The sequence below is a fragment of the Amphibalanus amphitrite genome, unplaced genomic scaffold (assembly GCF_019059575.1).
Source record: "Amphibalanus amphitrite isolate SeventyFive unplaced genomic scaffold, NRLGWU_Aamphi_draft 000019F_arrow, whole genome shotgun sequence".
NCBI lineage: Eukaryota > Metazoa > Arthropoda > Thecostraca > Balanomorpha > Balanidae > Amphibalanus > Amphibalanus amphitrite.
Genome location: NW_024881515.1, coordinates 595211 through 617607, shown reverse-complemented (window position 1 = coordinate 617607; position 22397 = coordinate 595211). Strand labels below are relative to the sequence as shown.

At 50.5% G+C, this 22397-nt stretch overlaps 1 protein-coding gene across 3 annotated transcripts; it reads right to left on the bottom strand.

Moving 5' to 3' along the window:
- LOC122389350 (lysoplasmalogenase-like protein TMEM86A) lies at nucleotides 1–20920 on the bottom strand. Of its 3 annotated transcripts, none has more exons than XM_043381277.1 (6): nucleotides 20776–20920; nucleotides 19685–19733; nucleotides 19320–19489; nucleotides 7630–7823; nucleotides 4430–4653; nucleotides 1–2406 (listed from the first exon to the last, which is right to left on the bottom strand). In XM_043381277.1, exons 1-6 carry the CDS (start codon nucleotides 20841–20843, stop codon nucleotides 2161–2163), a joined length of 951 nt encoding a protein of 316 aa, XP_043237212.1. In that variant the 5' UTR covers nucleotides 20844–20920; the 3' UTR covers nucleotides 1–2160. The 3 variants fall into 3 exon arrangements, with proteins under 3 accessions (XP_043237212.1, XP_043237222.1, XP_043237228.1); XM_043381287.1 differs by having other exon boundaries at nucleotides 20859–20911; XM_043381293.1 differs by having other exon boundaries at nucleotides 20848–20896.
- Nucleotides 20921–22397: the final 1477 nt, after the last annotated feature.

Genomic DNA, 22397 nt, shown 5'->3' with positions numbered 1-22397 from the left:
CGAGGTGAATATGTATGTATATTTGGCAGGAGCCAGGTGCGGAGTAGCCCGCAAACATCGACACAATACGGTATGGTTTGACATACGACCACGAAAAGACGGTCCATTCACTGCGGTGCCCTGTCCCGCTTCCTGAGTCTAACGCCGGCGCCATCTCCCGGCCAGTTCAGGGGCGCCGCCTCCCGGCTAGTCCTAGGGCGCCCTCTCCCGGCCCGCATCCGACACTAGCCGCGGCCACCCGCACTCTAAGCCCCGCTCCAGTGACCCTTCCTCAGACTTTCGTCGTCTTCTCTGCACCGCCTGCAGCACACTATACTAAATACTACAGAGGACAGGGAGGGGCCACGGCCCGAGCAGACCGTCAGCACTACAGTCACTACACCGAGACCCCTCACAGGTGACAAAATGAAGAACGTTGGTGGCAAGCCTGGTATTGCAAATTACCGGGGCCAAACGCATGCTCGGTCTCGGCCGTAGCCAAGCGCGCATCCCGGTATCAGTCACCATAAAATACAGCTATAACTATAGAAACTAGCTTATACTTCGACCATACTTATAGAAACTACTTCGACCATTTGTGGGCTCCCGTGGTAGCAGTCACAACAACGATCTGACTTAAAACTAACCACAAAGGTACCGAGAGGAAACGCCAGGGACACCGATCTCTCACACACAGGCTCATTCAGTCTCTGAGAGCAGGTGAACGAGAAGTACGCGGCGCTCGGGGCGATGCACCATCAACTCAACGTCAACAAAGGAAGACTGCTGAAACGGGCGCCGATAAGCGCCAGGGGGACATAGCGCCGACACGAGGCGGGGCCGCGGCACGCGCACATGTGTAAACATAACCAGCCGACGGGAAACCAGTCGCCTACACAGGACATACGACATCGAGGAGATGAAAACCTACCAACTATTTGGTATAAGGATCACGTCTTTCTTAATCTGAGCGTGCGCCATTTATGGCCAACATTGCACGATGTGTTTTGCCGACATTCAACTGTCGGTCCCACCAGCGTGTGCGTCAGCTGAGCCTTACGACCCCATATTTCTGAACTCAGAGACGGTAGGTGCTACCCAGCTAGGCACGGAAGGGAGTTTGGTGGTTCTGCGCCCCTGCGAGCCGCATAAGTTACCGACGACCCAGCACTGATGGGATGGTCGGCCGGAATCGGCGCCAATTCGGGAAAGGCCGTGCTAGTCATTAGTTTTGTGAGGCTTTTTTGATTACGAGTAGCGACACTTTTTGACTTCACCTGCATTAGGATTTTGGGCTGCACTCTGCAACGTTGGTAAGCCGCGGATGGACCCCTCCCCCATCCTCCCCCAGCTCCCTCGGCGATATCGCTGGTGTCCCGCAGTCTCCCTTCATCCCGAACTTATAACGCGCCCGCCGGTAACATCAATACCAGTGTCAGTCGACCCGTTACATTAGACCAAAGCGGCGTCTCGGCCACCCGTGCAGTTCTCTCGAGGCAGAACCACGCGACGCATTTACAGATCTCTCGCTATGGTAGACATTGAAACTCAGAGGCATCACCAGGCTCCCTCCGTTCTCACTTTTCCTAATGGTATTCGGTCAAGATGACCGACAAATCGAAGCCTTGGCACTAGGCAAGCTCTGAACCTCAAAGGAAATGTGTAGCAGCACCGGCCCCGGAAGCTGATGCCATGGAACCCGCGATCGGCGTCTCGGACGACCACCAATGAAAGCGCGATATGCACCCGCTCCGCGAGTGTCTTCCAGCAGAGGTCAGGTGTGCGAGGGTGGGGCGCGGGCGTCTCGCGGCGGATACCTGCTCTACTGAGCGGGCTAGGACCGGGACCGCGCCGGCCGGGGCGCCCTCTCCACTAAAGGCTGATAAAGCTCCGGCGCAGTCAGCGGACGATCGCTCCGCTGAGAGCTGTGCCATCCCTCCCAGCCGGTCGCGACATCCGCGAGGGAGCCTGTTTGAACTAACGCACATGCCTGTTTGAACTAACGCCCATGCCCGTTTGAACTAAAGTCTGCGTGAGCCCATAGCGGCCGCCGCTGTGCTGAACACCTATTCAGCAGCCACCGCGGCCGCTGCTGGGCTGACTGAGCTGATACTGCTGGACAGACAGCAGGGCACCTTCTAGCCGACTATGCCGATACTGCTGGGTAGACAGCAGCACCACCTACTGAGCGGCGGCCACGGCAGCGGCGGCAGCCATTGTAGCGCACGGAGCGGCAGCGATCGTGGCGCAGGGAGCAGCGGCGATTGTGGCGCACGGGGCGGCGGCGTTGAGCGCGCTCTTTGTAGCGCCGTCGGCGGTCAGTTTCTGCTTCTCGCGGCGCCTGGCGTCCAGGTAGGAGGCCTTGGAGTCGACCACGCTGAGGGCGATGCCCAGCTGGCCGGCGTAGTAGAGCACCATCACCGCCGCCTGGCGGCAGGTGGGAGAAACTCTGTCACCAAGGCGGAGTGTCGGCGGGGCTCACCCAGCCGGGGAGGGGCGAGTACGGGGAACCGAGCTACAGGTGACATTTGTTACATTAGGTGACGGTTTCATGATCGCAAGCGATAAAATGCAGTGCGCGTTTCGTGTGCCACCTAAAAAGTATGACATAGACCGCTGTACATCGTAGACTTGGTGTACGTACAGAGGTCTATGATCATGATATTCAATAATCACAGGATATGCTGCCACTTGCTTACTATACACAGAGCTGTAACAAATAAGCATTTGAAATTAACAATGTTGAAAATGTAAATAATTTTGAAACAAGTGCAATGTACATTACATCTACAAGGTGTTCACTAAAAATTGAGACAAAGTTTAGCAGGCTGTATTTTCGGTAAAAATGTACCGATTTAAACAAACGAGGCATTGTTGTAATGCACATTGCATCTGCTGCAAGCCGTAGAACGTCAACAGATTTGCCTGATCCCCATAGGTCATTTTTTGGGCATTTCCTTGGAAGTGTTGTCACAAGCTCTGGCACCAGTGGACCGTGATGTTGGCCAGTTGATGGTGGTAATGAGCAACCAGTTGATATTTTGTATGAAATCGAAAGACACCAACATACGTTATAATAGCCTTAGGCAAATCACATTCGATAGTCATTTGTTAAATTTCAGGCGTGGAAAATGGCTTATCGGGTCTCGTTCCAATGGACATTTTTACATCGGCCGGGGTCCTCAAGGCGCCCCTTGGTTAGTGTGCTGGAGCGAGGTCGGACCAGAAAATCACCTTCTGGTTACATATGTTGTTCTGCATGAACCTCTAGTGCTTAATAATACTCTTTGCTAAAAAAAGTATCATATTGTAAAGGACCAGTCTGGAGGAATAAAGTCGAACTGATGATATTCTCTGAAATAACACATACACCACGGCATCCAGCGTTAGCTTGCATGCTGACACTTAAATGGACGTTAGCCCTTGTATCATCGACCACATCACAACAGAACACTCCATTGTCTAGTTAATTGTCGCCCTTTAACTAAAAACATGATTTTTCTACCTTAAATAGTTTAACTTTTTTTTCTGCATTTTTGTCCCTTTTTTGACCATAGCATATTTACTTCCCTGGCCTTATGTTGTTCCCAGTCGCTTCGAGAAATTATTTACGCCGGTTGTAACTCAGCCTAGTCTCAGGTGTGATATATCTTCTTCGCTTAGGCACAGTTAATACCTTACTGATCAGCAGCATTGCACTGTGAGGTGTCAAAAAGCCCCTACACGTGCATTTTCGGGGCCCGACCCTTCCTCAGGCCAATATCTTCACAATTACACCACTTCAGCTTTTCGGACTCCCACACCCTCTAGAACTTTCGTCCTACTGTACGGTATGTAACTAATTTCGACATTGTAAGTTTTCATTGGGTATTTGTACGTGCCAAACTCTCCCATTGACGTGCTACTTTGGGAAAGCCTGCCAATGGGCTTTTGGTAGTCCTTGTTTAAAACGACCTCTAACGCCACTGTTTTCATTACCTACATCCGTGAAATTTTATGCTCGGTATGATAAAAAAGCGTCCCTTTTATCTCGACTATGCTAAGCTGCATCGTAATAGCTTGATTCACTTTTGATGTGCAGTCATTCAAAGTTTGTGTCAATTTTTAGTGAACACCCTTTATCAATCAATTTAACTCACAACACAATTTTACCAGGGCCCCTAACCTGTTTTGTGAGAGAAGGACGAACGTCATGATGTTGAATCAGCGCAATCTGTTTGTTGCACAAATCCTGTTCTGTCCTACACAATACCCATCCAGCTTGACAAACTAGTTGCAGTGCAGGTCAAGGTTTCATATATCCCCACTGCCGGTCCGCTGAGCAGGCCTGATCGCCCGACGTATGATGCACTAACCAGCCGGGCGGGGTTAGCGCAACCCGAGCCGGTGCGCCAACCTTCACACCACGGGGCCAGCGGCGAGCCCCCAGCGGTTCGGGCGGCGATCTCACCTGGATGTACGGGGCGCCGTAGAACACGTGGAAGCCGATGAACGTGTCCGAGATGACGAAACAGATGCCGCCGATGCAGGAGCACAGTTTGGTCCAGGTCCAGAAGTCCTCGAGCAGGCGGACGCGGGCGATGGCGCGCCATACCATGGTGATGAGCGCGCCAGCGTATACGGGCAGGCCGACGACGAACACACCCTCGGCGCCCGGCATCAGCAGGTACAGCGCTGGGGACAAAGACAGACACAGTCATAGGCCGACCACGAACACGCCCTCAGCGCCCGGCATCAGCAGGTACAGCGCTGGGGACACAGTCAGTCACAGTCACAGTCAGACGACGAACACGCCCTCAGCGCCCGGCATCAGCAGGTACAGCGCTGGGGACACAGGCACAGACACAGTCAGTCACAGACGACGAACACACCCTCAGCGCCCGGCATCAGCAGGTACAGCGCTGGAAGATACAAACAGAGACACAGTCAGACAACGAACACGCCCTCAGCGCCCAGCATCAGCAGATACAGCGCTGGCAAACACTAGGAACAGTCAGAAACAGACACAGGCCACAGCCCTAGTCACAGCCGGGCAGATACAGATACCACACAGTCACAGGCATGGACAGCGACCGGCACGGTCATTCAGCCGCACAGAGGATCGAAAGTCGGCCGATGGTCGGCCATTTGTGGGGTCGGGAGAGTCTGCCTGCACTAACAATAAAACCCTAGCTCATTACAGTTGCCCAATGTTGCGTGCATTGTTTCGTTGAGCAATTAGGCGGGATGACGGGTCGTGCTGATTGACACACAGGACGGCTCTGTTGTGGCACGATTAGCGTCAGGTAAGCTCTTGTTTTTGTCACCGGTTTCGGCAGATATCCTTGGAGAGAGCGCTCAGTCTTTGTCTGCGGCCTATCGCCAGCCGTGCTATCATTGGGACGGGCCGGCCCAGCGATGCCGCTCTCCAGTACACATGCACCGGGCGTCCGGGCGCTCCGGGAGGCTCGTCAGGCCTGCCGGCCGGCCGGGCACCGCTAAAACGGCCAGCTACGAGCGACGGCTGCCGGCGACGCTAACCGGCCCGGCCGACGGCGCAGCTTACTGGACCAGTAGCCGCCGGCGGAGCTTGCATGACCAGTAGCCCGAGGAGCTAACTGACCCCACGGTGATGGGCGATCACTGGGCTTGCGCAGCGGTCAGCAGGGCTTACTGGACCAGGAGTCCGCTGAGCTAATGAGGCCCACTGCCAGCGGACAGTGGAGTCCGCCATACCAGCGGCCAGCGACGCTCACAAACCAGGGGTCACCAGCGCTCACCGGCGTCGCACGTGCTACTCAGCCGTCACATGAAACGCTCTAAGGCCGTCACATGAGACGCATTCATTGTTTTTAGGTCAACAGCCGCATATCATATGTCAGCGGGCGTGCCGAGCAGGCGTCTCGGGCAGCCGGGAAACGCTGATAAACTCCGAGACACCCACGAGGCTACATGAGATTGAACCGTTCTTACGACTCAGCTACCAACCGTAGCCCAAATAACTCAGCTACCAACCGTAGCCCAAATAACAAGATTATCGTATCAAGTAATGCGGTATACGAGTAGTCACGCGCTGTCATCAGACGCGATACATCTTGATCTCAAACCAACCCGAGCTGGCATCAGATCGGTTCAACACGTCCGACAGAGCAGGAAGAGATCAGTCAGTTAGTTACGCCGGACGCGGCGCCGAACCGGTTAGGGGCGGCTTCCGGACTGCGGAAAGGGGCCGGGCCTGTGAGGGTGGAACGGGCCGGGCCTGTCAGGTCATAGAGTACGAATGAGAGACAACAAGTACACATCGTCAACGGAGTAATGGGTGTGTGAGTGAGTGAGTGAGTGAGTGAGTGAGGGAGGGAGGAAGGGAGCGCTCGAGTAATAAAGTGAGTGAGTGAGTGAGTGTGAGTGAATGAGTAGGGTTCTTTCAGGGTGTCTTCTGTGTACCATGTATCCCAGACTGCACCGATCACTTGCGCCCAAGTGACTAGCGAGAGCGGGCACTTTTATACAACACGTCACCTGAAAATTGAGAACCCAGAACTCACCGGCCGCTCCGAGCGAGTACAGCACGGGTAACTTACCGGCCGCTCCAAGCGAGTACAGCACGGGTAACTTACCGGCCGCTCCAAGCGAGTACAGCACGGGTAACTTACCGGCCGCTCCGAGCGAGTAGGGGAAGGTGGGGTAAGACGGACCAGCTAAGGTTTGAGGCCGCATATCTTGCTACACTGCTCTCGTAATTCATATTATTTATAGTCTTCGGAATGCTCAATCATTCCTCTGTTGATATGTGTAAAGACTAAATTTCAAATTAAAGACATCTAGGTGGTGGATGCTCTTAAAGAGGGACATGTCAAAAACTCAGACAAGAAAAAACGTGGAGTAAGACGGACCACCCAGCAGTGTCTGCTATCCGTTCATGTGTGTTACACTTCTGCTCTGTACTCTTGTAAGAAAAAGTAACCAGAATGGTAAAATAACAAAATGAGCCTTTATTCTTTACTCATGTGTGATGGAAAAGCAGCTAAAAGCTGGGAACATGTGTGTTGATTGTCGTTTGGCATGAATGCATGCTAACTGAGCACTTGCATGCATGGCTCACATGCAACAAAGACTCCTTCCTGAAAAATTAGCTTACTTAAACTTGTGTCAATGTTTTGGAAAAGAACTTTCCATATGCAGGGTACAGTGGACCACCACAGGGTAAGATGGACCACAGTGGTCCGTCTTGCCCCAAATCTAAATTCTGTCATTATCATGACGTATATGTCAAATAGCCCAACATTGCAAAACCTTGCCTTTCCTAAAGTGTGACTTTAACTAAGTTTCTAACTTTGTTCTTCACAGTAAAGTGCAAAATAGAAACTAATCATGCAAGAAAGGCGTCGTAATTGAATCACCCGTAGACCTATTATATTAGATCGGTTTGACGAAAAACAACATTTTTCTCAATAACTCAAAAGCTATGCATCCTAACAGCATGAGCTCAAGGTGGCAATTGTTACGAAGGAAAACAAACATAGTGAGTGCATAAAGCAGTAGATACCAGCAGCGGTTCAGCCGGGAGGGCTGGTGGTCCGTCTTGCCCCGCTGGGCCGTCTTACCCCACCTTCCCCTACAGCACGGGTAACTTACCGGCCGCTCCGAGCGAGTACAGCACGGGTAACTTACCGGCCGCTCCGAGCGAGTACAGCACGGCGCCCGCGTACGGGTTGACGGGTTTGAAGCCGAAGGCCGATATGTAGAAGAGGTGTCCGGCGGCGAAGGCGGCCATCCCCTCCAGGAAGAAGCCAGGGAAGACGAGCAGCGCGTCACCCAGCATGCAGCAGCTCAGGCCGAGCATGATGCGCCGCGCGTACGCGTACCTGCCGGGCAGGACAGAGACAGGGTGGTGACCATGGATGACATAACGAGAATGAAGGTACTTGGACTGCTGCGCGAGACCGTGGCTCCCCACCTGAACTAACACCAAAATGTAACACCTGAATGTAATGGCTAATGTAATGGCTAAATGTAATGGCTTGCTTCTTGATGTAACTGAATAATGCTAAAAAACTATTGACACAGTGGCAATGAATTGCCGCGTAAACATGCTAGTACACTTTGTTAACTGGTCCGTAACATCCAATAAGACCAATTCATCATATGAATTCATCAATCATCATGCACGTTTTAACTGGCTTCGACATTCACCAGTGGTGAAAGGGGATTTTGCCTGGCTAGTCGCGGTGCTTCCGCAGTGCTAGGCCCGGGAAAATGTTGCCAAAAGCGCACCCGTATGGCGTATACGGTGCAGACTGCAGGGGCATCGCATCAAACGCGGTAGCATACGGTCCAAATCCCACAGTTGTGAGAGGTACCCTGTTGATATCCCTTGCGGCATGAGTCACGTCAAAGCGAGATTCATTTGTTTTTCATTTGATTTATTTTAATTTTTATCCTACGTTGAATCGCAGTTTAGCTGCGCAAATTACATTGCTAATTGCGTAGCCTGTAGGTACTTTGTTCAAGGTTAAAATACCTAAACCTAATAGCAGTAAGAAAACAGCGCGAATCATAAAGCTGAAATAACGCTGGTACTGGTAGATGTGAACTGTGAAGGATGCTAAGACGAAAAAAATGCCGGTTTACTGCTATCTATTAGGTAAACTTGAAACTTCTTCCATGGTAGAATATGCATGATAACGATATTTGCTCTGATATTTCCCAGTAGTTGCGGTGTCAGGAATGTGTTGTTCGAACGCTTTTCATGCAAATACTGCGAGAGGTACTTTGTTTTCGAGCACTGATATCAATATCTCCCACACTGGGGCAATTTGAGAGCGGCAGAGCACTACGGTTCGAATATTTGAGTGCCGTACCACACGGAGGAGTTAAGCGGTCACTGCAACTGAGTGCCAGCAGCAGTCGCTTACAATACGCGGTCGGTATCCAGCATATTCTAGGGACCCAATGGCGACATATCAGAAAACAGGAGGCGGTGATCGAGTCAGGTTGCAGCGGTTCAACAACAGACACAATGCAGCTTAAAATACACCACTACGGTAAAGCTTATGTCCAAGTGTCGAGCAGCGCTCTTGACGCCCACCTTCAGCGCAAGTCCTCCCGTTTGATTTCACCATACAAAGTGGATAGCACCATAAGTATCTGGGCTGTGAATGTTCGGGATGACCCCACTTACAGGCCCCGATAGCGCTCTCGGAGACAGTGGTATAAGTTCGGCGGCCTCCGCGACAGCCGGTGTCAAGGTCGAGCAGCGTCTGTAGCGTGGGAAAAGACGCGGCGCAGGGCACCGGTCAGGAAAACCCCACCAGAGGCGCTAGTCCTGCGAATGACTACCTCAGTCACCTGGACGTTGTTTCATAGAGTTCCGTCATATAGATGAGTATTCACTAATCTAAAATCCGCTCGACAACTTCCCGCAGGATGTGCGTTACTTCTTACTCACGTAATCCTCGGATTTAACCATCGCATGCCAGTGTTTGGCGGTCACAGGCTGGGGCCAGTTTTGGCATTACGACTGATGCGGACGGTTCCAGTCCTGACCGCCGCCTTTGTTCGAATGCAGCGCGTATCAGCACGTCTGACAATCCGCGGTTTGGGACCAGTTCCGCGCAGCAGTCACGAAGTCGCCGGTCAGGTCTGAGCTGGAGTTGTGATTACCAGTCACTTCGCTGACAGGGTCCCGGCCACTGGAGCCCAGGGGACAGTGCCCCGAAGACCGGACCCGGCTCCATGGCGGACTCGGAAGAGCCCATTTCGGTGGAGTCCCAGCGGCCAGCCGCCTGCCGGAACTCGGAGATTGAAGGACCGTAACTCTGTCCGGGGGCTGTTATATTGGGCTCGACCTTCGGTCACGTCCGGAGGCGGTCGGAGCCGTCAGCGCCGCCGTCCGATCGCTCCCGACATCGATCGCAACGAATTAGATGGGAGTTCAATAGACAGCTCCGGCGCTCTCGACCAAAATACCTACAAGCACGGTAAATAAACGCAACAATATTGATTCAGTATCATCGACAAATGGCAACACCAATATCGGAATCCCAAAATACCATACAGGTAGGCAGCTTGAGTGATGCATTAGGAATGGCTGCGCAGTGTGTATGGCAAGCACTCAGATTAATTTCACCGCATGTGCTACGGCTCGAGAACGACCGAAAACGTTGAACGGGAAAGACCAGCCTAATATATGGCCAAACTTCATGAGTGATCCATTCACGATTCACGAGTGAGAGATTTCTGTTAGCGATGGCATGCGATGGCAAGGGATGGCAAGCGAACGCAGCGATGACAATTTTCTCAGGCCTGAAACGATATGATTTGGAAACGTCGGCAACCGGTCAGACGTGGCCCAAAGTAGTAGAATTAAATCCAACTGGGGGTCTTTTATCTTGCAGCTCCCGAGGGAACGTCAATTGTAGGCATGTGAGTCGAGACAACCATCGAAATAACAAATACAGTTATATAAGAGCAAGGTCTGTTGTGAAGATGAATAAACATAACGATCAATTTCGACAGTGTAAATATGCATACCACCGAAGAGAAAACATGAGGCCGTTGAATACATCTCTGTGATAGATCTGTAGTCGAACCAGAATGACACCATACATACTTGCACTGTACCAAAGACCAAAGTTGTGGCTGGCAAGAAGATCATACATTAAGCATATGAGTAGGGCATTTAAATTAAGCAACTAGCCCAAGACAACACGACAAATCTGACTGAATAAACAATGGGTACATTAGAGAACGCCGCTGCCTCAAACGCTTCCATAAGGTCCACGCTTCCTACTTCATCAATATTAAAGCCCCCGCTTGGTCGCATGAGAGAAACAACGCCCATAGCAGCATGGGAGCCACACAGCCTGCCGCTATTTATCGAGACCGACTCCGGACGGTCGGGCACGACCTCCGCCGGCCAAGGCCGTCCATTGCCTGTCCAGAGCTCTGCGCTGGCTGCTGTCGGACGAGGACGGACAGCGGGACCGGCGGCGGGCCGCCGGCCGGGCGGGCTGGTTATTCCTGGTTCGGCCGGTCCACGAGCCAAAACACGGCATTAGCAACGACTGCCGTATGACGGGGCGGCATCCGGCGACCGGCCTCCGAGCCCAAACCTTCGGTGGCCTGGTAAAATCAACAGAGAAGGGAGGCAAGGACCCCGGCTGCCAGCGGCGTCATATAACGATACAGGGTCAGCTACAGAGAACTCACGACTGCGACTGAGAGATCGCTGACAATACCGATCACAAAAATAGCCAAATACTGGCGTTTGTAGTGGTTTATTTTTGCGTTTTTCTGAGAATTCACGCTTAAGGTCATCGAACATCGAGCATAGCTGAATAATATCTCGGCATATGCAAATCGTGTGTAAACAGCGTGGTTCATCGGTAAAGTATTCTCTTTTTATGCATAGACCGAATGCCTAGCATAGAAGCGGGTGCACAATAAGAGTTTAACCATAAACCCAAGCCTGTAGTCACTGTCACGATTGCGGTGGCAAATCACTAAATGAATAAAGCTGACCATAGCATGCACGAATGCCGTAGTTTAAGTTCAGTAAAAACTATATAGATTACAAGACCGAAAATGGTACCGGACTAAAAAAAGTAACAAGCAGCCAAATACAAATGACTGTAGCTTAGTTTTCATAACTCTGTCACCGCACATAACCAACCAGAGTTGCTTCGTAAGCTGCTCGCCCAACCTGATTCGAAAGATTCGTACACTCCGCGAACCCGTTTCTGAACGAGGTACTGGAATCCAAGAAATCAACAGAATGGACATTTCCAGCTAACAGAATAGAAGGCAATTCATCCGAGTCAACGATGGAAAACAAACCAACACACATGTTTGGGCCGTGAGGACTGGCGCAGTTGGCGGATCAAAACACGAGAGACCGTGGTACTTCAACCGCGTCGGTTTCATCGCATCTTCATCACACAAAACAATGCAAAAAAAGGGTAGTACCGATGTGTGCCACGGACTAGCGATGACCGTCAGACCGTTCAGCGTTTTAAATTCGAAGCTCATTCCTGAGCCCTGATCGGCGGCCGGCTAGTACTCTTGCCCGCGCTCACATACGTGCACGTTACCCCGGCAACGGGCTATTGACCAATGAGAAGCGAGAAAAGTGTTACGTCACTGCGATTTTTCATATACCTGTGCCCCCCGGACGTGACGTAGTGTGCTCGCGCGCGTGCAGGGTCTCTGCGATCGAAAAAGAGCGCTAGCAGCGCGCCACTCGACGCCGCAATTGTCAAAAGCGGCGTGATAGTATGCTTTATTATGAATGATGTGTGTAAAAGTGAGTTTTTATGTTGTTTATTTGGAGGAAATTGTTGGAATAAATTAAGTTATTTTTATTTCTGTTGGCTGGAGTTTTTATTCAAAAGATTTCGGTCTGTACCATTGATATTTACTGAAAACACCTTCGCTTGAATAAATTGCAGATATTTGGCAACTGAAGTGTTAGGTAAACCTAAATGATATGTAAAAAGGTAAGAGACACCCTGATTATCATTTGAGAAACGAAAATATATGAATTTTCCTTATAAGACTCGCTCAATATGCTACTCCGCGGTTTATGCCCCGAGGGTGTCCGAGGGTTCCCGTTAGTTTGTCGTTGGCGCTCGGCTCGCGCGCGAGCCGACGTCACCGCCTGTGACGTCGGCTCGCGAAATACGTCATACCCTGCACACAAAATAGCCGGCTGCCGAACAGCGCCCTGCATAATTTCCGAGTTTGAAATTTAGCTATCTACATCCACATGATTTTTTTTCGGGCTGTAATTTTGATGTCAAAATCGAAAATGCATTCCCCACCCGAGTCTACCGCTGGGTTACAGGTGTGAATAAGCACACGGATCTGCAATACATATATGCATGAGCATTGAGCATGGTGACAGTAAAGGTACAATCGCCCCTCACCTGTACCCGTGTCCTCGTTCGTCTCCATGTACTGACTCGATCAAGAGTACTCAATCGTCCCCGTGTAGTCGTTCATTCTCGTGTACCCAGTCGCCCCATGTACTCGCTCGTCCGGTGTACTCAATCGCCCCCGGGTACTGACTCGATCCCGGTTTGCTCACTCGTCCCCAGCTAGGTACTCCCTCGTCCCCGGGCACTGACTCGCTCCCGGTTTGCTCACTCGTCCCCAGCTAGGTACTCCCTCGTCCCCGGGTACTGACTCGCTCCCGGTTTGCTCACTCGTCCCCAGCTAGGTACTCCCTCGTCCCCGGGTACTGACTCGCTCCCGGTCTGCTCACTCGTCCCCAGCTAGGTACTCCCTCGTCCCCAGCTAGGTACTCCCTCGTCCCCGGGTACTGACTCGTTCCCGGTTTGCTCACTCGTCCCCAGCTAGGTACTCCCTCGTCCCCGGGTACTGACTCGCTCCCGGTTTGCTCACTCGTCCCCAGCTAGGTACTCCCTCGTCCCCGGGTACTGACTCGCTCCCGGTTTGCTCACTCGTCCCCAGCTAGGTACTCCCTCGTCCCCGGGTACTGACTCGCTCCCGGTTTGCTCACTCGTCCCCAGCTAGGTACTCCCTCGTCCCCGGGTACTGACTCGCTCCCGGTCTGCTCTCTCGTCCCCAGCTAGGTACAGTGTGTCTAAAAAGAATGTACCGTCGCCACTACGTGGCGCTGGTGTCGCGAGCCGGTAGTTGGCTGAATCCGCACCAGACCACACATTCCCAGGCGCTAGGTGACAGCTGCGCAGCGGCCGGTAGTAGCGTAAGCCCGAACCTTCGTGACACGACCCCGGGGGGGGGGGAGGGAGGGGAGCGGGCGGGGCAGCGCGTGTAGGGAGGGGTGCTCCAGCAAGCTGGCAGTTGTCGCGGCCAAAGGTCAAGGGGTCACACACCCAGCGAACGGACGCTGATGTGGGTTCGTGGGGATCATGAACTTGTGTGTGGTAGGTGCGTATTGCGATGCACGGGTGATACGCCAGGTCTAAGCCAAAGGATTCAGGGGAGAGCTGAAGAAAACACCTGGTCAACTACGGCGAATAATAGTGCTGAAAAATGGAAAGTATGGGTCAATGCAAGCCTTCATGACTATAAACAACTTTCTGAGGACGCAAAGGCCAGCATTGAATAACGATATCCGAATCGAAATTAGCAATGATTTATAATTAAATGCCGAACTAATAGCGCTGCAAAACCCTCCTAGTAAATTGTCAAGTCGGATTATACCCACTTGAATTAAACTATCCTAAATAAAATTGTTAATTAACTTTCTAACACTGACGTTCTTTATCATACGATAAGTATGGGGTTAACCAAGATTCAGCATCTTCCGCGTTCAAACAATCATTTGTAAGGCTAGAACATTTATGGCCAGGTAAAAACATGGTCGGGATTTGATTAACCGGATTATAAGCCGATTTTTTTAGTCGGGATTTGATAAGTCAGATTTTTTTACGCCAACCGCATTTTTAAGTCAAGTCAGGTCACTGATCTATGACGTCATAAATGAGCAGTCCTAAAATGAACTGTGTGAAACTGTCCTAAACTGTCCTCAACATTTTAGGACTGTGTGCACACTCCTAAAATGTTCAACTTCGCTACACCCTCAGTGCAGAGCTTTCATAGGGAGATGAAACTTACAGGATCTTATAGTATGATCGAGAGTCTCACAACTTGTATAAATGTATATCTCGGATTTTCTGAAGGGTCGCCTGAGATCAGGTCAGTCTCTCACCATTAAAAGTCAGGGGAATATGGAAATTGCTAGTTTGGTCCGGAAATGATATACAACTATCTCAAATTCTCAAGCACACGGAATCGTGATTTCATGCGCTCCTTGCAAGGTCTGATGCTTTAATTTTGCTTTGTTGATCTTGCGTGACGTCATTTATCACGTAACCAAGGGTATCAGTTTTTCGTCAATAACTCCCGATCAACTAAAGCTACCGAGTCGATAAAGCCACTAATGGACATGAAAAGACCTGCCGAATCGATTGATATGCAATATGACCTCCTTTGACCAGCTTCGTGACCTGACGGGCTGTGACCTGACCTTGACCCGAGGTTAACACCTTAACTCTCGCCCATATTGGTGTTTTTCCAGCCGCAAACGTATAAGGGGGGGGGGGGGGGTCCGTTGGACCCTCCCTTGCCGTTTCGCCCCTGATCGAGCTAGAGCTTCGCGGGAAAAACAAGCGTGTTGGCCGTGACGAGAGGAAGTCGATGATACCCATTTTTAAGTTCCTAGGTCATCGGTTGACTTTCCAGGTCAGGTCAATGACCCAAAAGTCGGGAAAATCGGGCCTGTTAGAAAGTCGTAAAGCGTGGCTGCTATGGGGTTTTCGGGGTGCTAATCACGAATATCATGTTAGTTTTGATCACAGATGATGTCTTCATGCATTTAGGCCAGGTCGGGTCAGGTCAGGTCAGGTCAACCAGTAAGGGTATTCGTAGTAGGTGGCAACCGCCTCTGACAGCTTCGCAACATGTTACGAGGGCACCAAAACTACTTCGTAAATGTTCATATGGCTGCTAAATTCGAATTCAGCTCCTAAAACTGGCCTAGAAAATGTAAAACTCGAAAAGTGAACCGAGGTCATCAAAGGTCAATGACCTGACCTGACTTTCCGGTGACCTTGAAACCCACCCTAATGCATGGAAGCAACATCATATCCCATGTTTGAACGCTTAAAACCACGAAAAGACTGCAAACGCGCCGCTAATGCGAGCCGACATACGCCGAATCGCGATTCCGGCCAAACATGGTCTCGAAAAGTAGGTCGCAGGTCAAAGGTCATTGAGGTCAGGGTCATGACAATTTCAGGGTGGGTGTAAAATTGATTAAAGCGAGGGTAACGAAAGTTTCGTCGCGATCGGCCGCTTTTTACACGAGTTATTCGCGAAAAACCGAGGGAGGGGGGTCCGTTCGACCCCCCCTCTATACGGGCGAGGGTTAAGTTGATCTCACCCGAAGAAAAAGTAAACCATTCGACACGCCTGAGCTAGATAAACACGATGCTGCTAAAATCGCGGATCTGCGATCATTTTTAGCGAAGTTATTTACCAAAAACCGAACCTGTGCCTTGGGCCACTTGACCTGACCTCCGAAGTCATCGGCTGACCCTGCAGGTCCTTAAATCGGAGACCAATCGCTGCATTTCGTAACGACGCACACGATCGTTTCTTTCGTGAGGCTCTAGCTCAATTAGGGGCGAATCGGCGAAGGGGGTTGTTTCCTCACTTCCAACCCCCAACGTCCCTCGGTATTCAGAAAACCTGAAGGTCCGGTGAGGGTTAAAACGTTTCTCCTGAACGAGGAAGAAATGTAAAAGTCAAAGCTCTATAGACGTCCTGTAAAAGTGGCCATAATTACGAGCGAGCGAGCGCAGCGAGCGAAGCGAGTCTTTTCAATATAACGGAAAAATCTCAGTATGAGCGGCCCGGCCCGGCCCGGCCTGTAACGCTTTTGAGAGGCTTATATCTCAGCAACCGCTGGACCGATTGGCCTGCGGTCTTTTTTACTGGGTAGCCCCATCCCTTCTACCCCGTAATTGACTACTTTTGATACACCTCAGCGACCGTCGTGGCACGTGCCACGTGAAAAGTCAAGGGTGTTCAAGCTGTTTTGCAAAAGTAGTGATTTTGAGAGGCTCATATCTCAGCAGCCGCTTGGGCGATTGACTTGCGGTAATTTTTGTAGGGTAGCAGCATCCCTTCTACCAAAAATAGGATACTCCCGATGCATGTGGGTCACCCCCAGTGCACGTGCAAAATACAACAATGAGAGGTGTCAAATTTGTTCCCATTTTAATAACTCGGTAATTACTGGGGCGATTTCGCTGAAACTTGGCATACAGGTAGGCACCCACCAGGCAATGCATTCCCATGTGTTGCGGTTAGGGTGCTACTGCACGTGCGCACGTGCAGGGGGCGTTTCCAGATCTCGAGAACGGCTGGGCCGATTGCGCTCAAATTTGGTACACGGTTGGGGACCAGTTGGTAGGGTGCCGTGCAAAAGTCATTTTGGACCCCGTTTGCACGTGCGCATGTGCAGAATGCCGCTTCCAGATCTCAGGAATGGCTGGGCCGATTGCGTTCAAATTTGGCACACCGCTAACGACCGGTTAGAAGGGTGCTTTGCGCAAGCCCGTTGGAAGCACCGTCTCGCCCTTCCGCACGTGCAGGGCTCACTATCTCGCTCGCTCGTTCTTCGCCCAAAAGGCGTTTTACTGGTAATAAATTCGTTAGAAATAAGATGCTTTTTAAACGACTTCCTCATATAAAATCGGGTGCTGGGACCAATCTTATAAACGCTTTAGAATGGACAGGGCGTCACTGGCTAAAGTTTGGGTGCAGAAAACGGCTATTACCTAAGTGCAAAATGGTTTTCATGCATTTCAGTCAATTGTATATTGTCGGTCCCAGTGGCCGAGCTAAAAAAAATCGATAGTGTTTTGCATCTTTTACGCCCTAAGAAACTACACCATCTATCGAAGTGGGCGGGCTTGTTTGAATGGGAGGGCGCATTATGCACGAATCGAGTGCTTTCGTTTATTTTGGACTGTATTTTACCACATCCACTGCTGGTATCACTGTTAATATTATATAATGCCGTGAATACGACAGCATTCCATTTATAAGATTGGGCCAATGGAGTCGCGCCCCGCGAGCTCGGTTTTCCGCTGGGCCGCTACAGGCCAGGAAGTCGGTCTTCGCCTGAGGGCAGGACAAAGGTCAGCGAGGGAGCGCGGGGTCAGCCAGGTATCGCCAAGTGCCGAGCGAGTGCCGCTCCCTCCCCTCTCTTCCCCTCTTCTCCCCTCCCCACCTCGGTATAGATGGGGAGGGACCGAACTGCCAATGACATGCGAGCGGTCAAGGCCGCTCGCGCGGCAGCGACCCTGGCGGCCGGATGCCGCAACTGGGAATCAGCCAAGTTACCGATTCGCCTCCTGTGGGAGAGCCAAACCAGGGGACATACTTTTTAGATATACTGTACTCCCTCGTCCCCGGGTACTGACTCGTTCCCGGTTTGCTCACTCGTCCCCAGCTAGGTACTCCCTCGTCCCCGGGTACTGACTCGCTCCCGGTTTGCTCACTCGTCACCAGCTAGGTACTCCCTCGTCCCCGGGTACTGACTCGCTCCCGGTTTGCTCACTCGTCCCCAGCTAGGTACTCCCTCGTCCCCGGGTACTGACTCGCTCCCGGTTTGCTCACTCGTCCCCAGCTAGGTACTCCCTCGTCCCCGGGTACTGACTCGCTCCCGGTCTGCTCTCTCGTCCCCAGCTAGGTACTCCCTCGTCCCCGGGTACTGACTCGTTCCCGGTTTGCTCACTCGTCCCCAGCTAGGTACTCCTTCGTCCCCGGGTACTGACTCGCTCCCGGTCTGCTCTCTCGTCCCCAGCTAGGTACTCCCTCGTCCCCGGGTACTGACTCGCTCCCGGTCTGCTCTCTCGTCCCCAGCTAGGTACTCCCTCGTCCCCGGGTACTGACTCGTTCCCAGTTTGCTCTCTCGTCCCCAGCTAGGTACTCCCTCGTCCCCGGGTACTGACTCGTTCCCGGTTTGCTCACTCGTCCCCAGCTAGGTACTCCCTCGTCCCCGGGTACTGACTCGCTCCCGGTCTGCTCACTCGTCCCCAGCTAGGTACTCCCTCGTCCCCGGGTACTGACTCGTTCCCGGTTTGCTCACTCGTCCCCAGCTAGGTACTCCCTCGTCCCCGGGTACTGACTCGCTCCCGGTCTGCTCTCTCGTCCCCAGCTAGGTACTCCCTCGTCCCCGGGTACTGACTCGCTCCCGGTTTGCTCACTCGTCCCCAGCTAGGTACTCCCTCGTCCCCGGGTACTGACTCGCTCCCGGTTTGCTCACTCGTCCCCAGCTAGGTACTCCCTCGTCCCCGGGTACTGACTCCCTCCCGGTTTGCTCACTCGTCCCCAGCTAGGTACTCCCTCGTCCCCGGGTACTGACTCGCTCCCGGTCTGCTCTCTCGTCCCCAGCTAGGTACTCCCTCGTCCCCGGGTACTGACTCGTTCCCGGTTTGCTCACTCGTCCCCAGCTAGGTACTCCCTCGTCCCCGGGTACTGACTCGCTCCCGGTCTGCTCTCTCGTCCCCAGCTAGGTACTCCCTCGTCCCCGGGTACTGACTCGTTCCCGGTTTGCTCACTCGTCCCCAGCTAGGTACTCCCTCGTCCCCGGGTACTGACTCGCTCCCGGTCTGCTCTCTCGTCCCCAGCTAGGTACTCCCTCGTCCCCGGGTACTGACTCGCTCCCGGTCTGCTCTCTCGTCCCCAGCTAGGTACTCCCTCGTCCCCGGGTACTGACTCGCTCCCGGTCTGCTCTCTCGTCCCCAGCTAGGTACTCCCTCGTCCCCGGGTACTGACTCGTTCCCCAGCTAGGTACTCACTCGTCGCCGAGGCTCATGCCGTGCAGTAACACGAAGATGAGCAGCGAGAGGATCGGCAGGCACTTGATGACCAGCGCCAGCCAGGAAGGCCGGTCCTCCGGGATAAACAGCACAAAGTACACCGCAGCAGTCTTGAAGAACGGCACCAGCTTCGGACCCACGCTCTTAATCTGAAATGAGCATTGTGTTGTATTGATACATTAACCACACCCAACAACGCATTAAGTAAATGGGAAACAACTCTACAGCATGCCATAAACAATGTTCCCCAATGACAATATGTAAGCATGTACATTGTACTTGTTTTTTCATGCTCATTGCTGAGTCTGTGCATGTTGGTAGTTGAAATAAGAGGGAAGACTTACCACAGTTGTTGGTGAAACCATGATTAATCCTTTAAGCACAGCTGACAGCCTGAAAATCATAACAGTTAGAGTACCATCTAACAATAAATTTTAAGGTGACTGTAGGGTATATACTCAATATGTCTGACATATTCTTCACAGCTATCATTCAATCAACCTTCATTACATGTCACCATCTTCAAAGTTCAATGATAGCAAATTGCTCTTTAAGATGATCAAGCAGGTTTCTAGGATAAAAATCCAAGGTCCCATTGGATTTAAGCTACAAAATACAACTTATGGCTACATTCATTATTGGGCACATGGAGGGATTCTTATTTCAATGCATTTTGTCTCTTTTGTTTGGTTTTATAAAAATGGTTTTATGTTTGTGATAAAAATATCCAATTAAAAGGCAGTTACACACAGCGATTAAGACAAGTTTCTTACATTTCAAAGCATTTTGGGCTTAATCATTGCTTAAAATTTGCAAACTGATGCAAATATAAAAAAGATAAAACAGCATTAAGATAAGCATAATCTCATTGCAGAGTTAGATACCATACCTAACAATTTGGGCAAATATGCCAATATATGCCTATGTTTCCATAATTACATACTTATAAGTTAACTTTAAACAGCAAAATATAAACCAAATCATAACCATTTATGGGTAACAGATACAAGTCACACTGAGGGTAATAAGAACAGGTGTGGGGTAAGCAATAAATAAGGATATTTTTGGAGACATCTAATACACCATCCTCAGAAAACAAAGAGACAAGAGCTCACAAGCAAACAAAAGGTACTGGCACAACTTGAACTGCAATGAGTTTGAGATAGAAGCGAAATCTGCAAAATGTTATTGTGCTATAGCTGTAATTATAATGAACTTGAGTTACAGCCAATTACAGGAGACTCTAAAATTGACTATGGTAAGTGTTTCGACAGAGCACTAAGCTAAATTAGGGTGAAAGGTGATCCGTAATAAAACCGTTGCAGTTGACTTCAACTTGGACTGCATCCTTCATCATTTCAATTTGCGAAGGGCCACACTCACACAGAACACATAAAATTCAAACGAAAATCACTTTTCATGGATTAACAATTACCTATCAAGGGTAAATTCACTGTATCTAGTACGATGCCCAAGCCGATAAGCCGTAATCCGACACCGCATTCACCTCAACCCGACCACTAAAATGCCCAGCAGCAGAATGCTTCAGTTGAGATTTGCTGCTGGGCAGCGTTTCGTTTGTTTACGACGTAGGAACAGCTGATCGACAAAGCTCTTTCCGATATCTCATGTGAATGACGTATATTACAAATTTAGCTTTCAAAATCCTTCATTTATGCATTTTAGTTCTTGACATTAGAATAAAAATTGTCAATTTTAATATTTAGCTTGTTTTATTGCATTTATTACCACTATATATCCTAATTTATTTATAAGCGCAATAATAAATAGGGTAAACAAAGGTGAAAAATGAATGAGCAAATGACGCAGCAGGGACAAAATGCGATGCAGGAAGCGGCTACTAAATTCAATTTTTCAGCTTCACTGTGTATCAATACCAAAAGTTTTCGTGAAGCAAGGACGTGTTTGAGAAAAATTTGTACTTTGATCAATTTACTTTGAATTAACTTCGTTTTCATGAAACAATTCATGGACCATTTTTTTGGATTGTTTCTATCACAGTTATTGGTCTTATATTCCCTTTGCTGGAATGATGCCATTAAGACTCTTTTGCCGTTGTAAGGTAAAGTAAAAACGCCCTTATAGCATCGGTGTCCGGGAGTGTCTAAAAAGCAGACGAGATTAGCAGACGAGCCCATGCTCAGTAACTACTTGACCGATTTTGATAATTCTTTCACCATTCAATAGCAGGGAAGTTATATAGGTGCCGTTTTTCGTTTTTTTGGCGATTGGTTTACTCTGACTGGACCAATCGGACCAAAATGGTCCAGAACCATATACCTACCCCCTTAAAAGCAGACGAGCCCATGCTCCGAAACTACTGGACCGATTTCGATGAAACCTTCACCATTAGACGCGCCGTGGTCTGAAACGGTGCCGTTTTTGATAATTTTTTGATTGGTTCACCCTAAGTGGTCCAAATCGGTCCAAAACCGCTAAAATCTGTTGCAGACGAGCCCATGCTCCGAAACTACTGGACCGATTTCGATGAAACCTTCACCATTAGACGCGCCATGGTCTGAAATGGTGCCGTTTTTGATAATTTTTTGATTGGTTCACCCTAAGTGGTCCAAATCGGTCCAAAACCGCTAAAATCTGTTGCAGACGAGCCCATGCTCCGAAACGACTGGACCGATTTCGATGAAACCTTCACCATTAGACGCGCCGTGGTCTGAAACGGTGCCGTTTTTGATAATTTTTTGATTGGTCCACCCTAAGTGGTCCAAATCGGTCCAAAACCCCTAAAATCTGTTGCAGACGAGCCCATGCTCCGAAACTACTGGACCGATTTCGATGAAACCTTTACCATTAGACGCGCCGTGGTCTGAAACGGTGCCGTTTTTTATAATTTTTTGATTGGTCCACCCTAAGTGGTCCAAATCGGTCCAAAACCCCTAAAATCTGTTGCAGACGAGCCCATGCTCCGAAACTACTGGACCGATTTCGATGAAACCTTCACCATTAGACGTGCCGTGGTCTGAAACGGTGCCGTTTTTGATAATTTTTTGATTGGTCCACTCTAAGTGGTCCAAATTG

Excerpts from the sequence above, each read along its gene's own strand:
- LOC122389350 (XM_043381277.1), bottom strand. The coding sequence starts at position 20,843 with ATGCGGTGTCGGATTACGGCTTATCGGCTTGGGCATCGTACTAGATAC. Across the intron at positions 19,734-20,775 it reads AGTGAATTTACCCTTGATAG|GCTGTCAGCTGTGCTTAAAG; the intron begins GTAATTGTTAAT and ends TATGATTTTCAG. Across the intron at positions 19,490-19,684 it reads TGGTTTCACCAACAACTGTG|ATTAAGAGCGTGGGTCCGAA; the intron begins GTAAGTCTTCCC and ends TGCTCATTTCAG.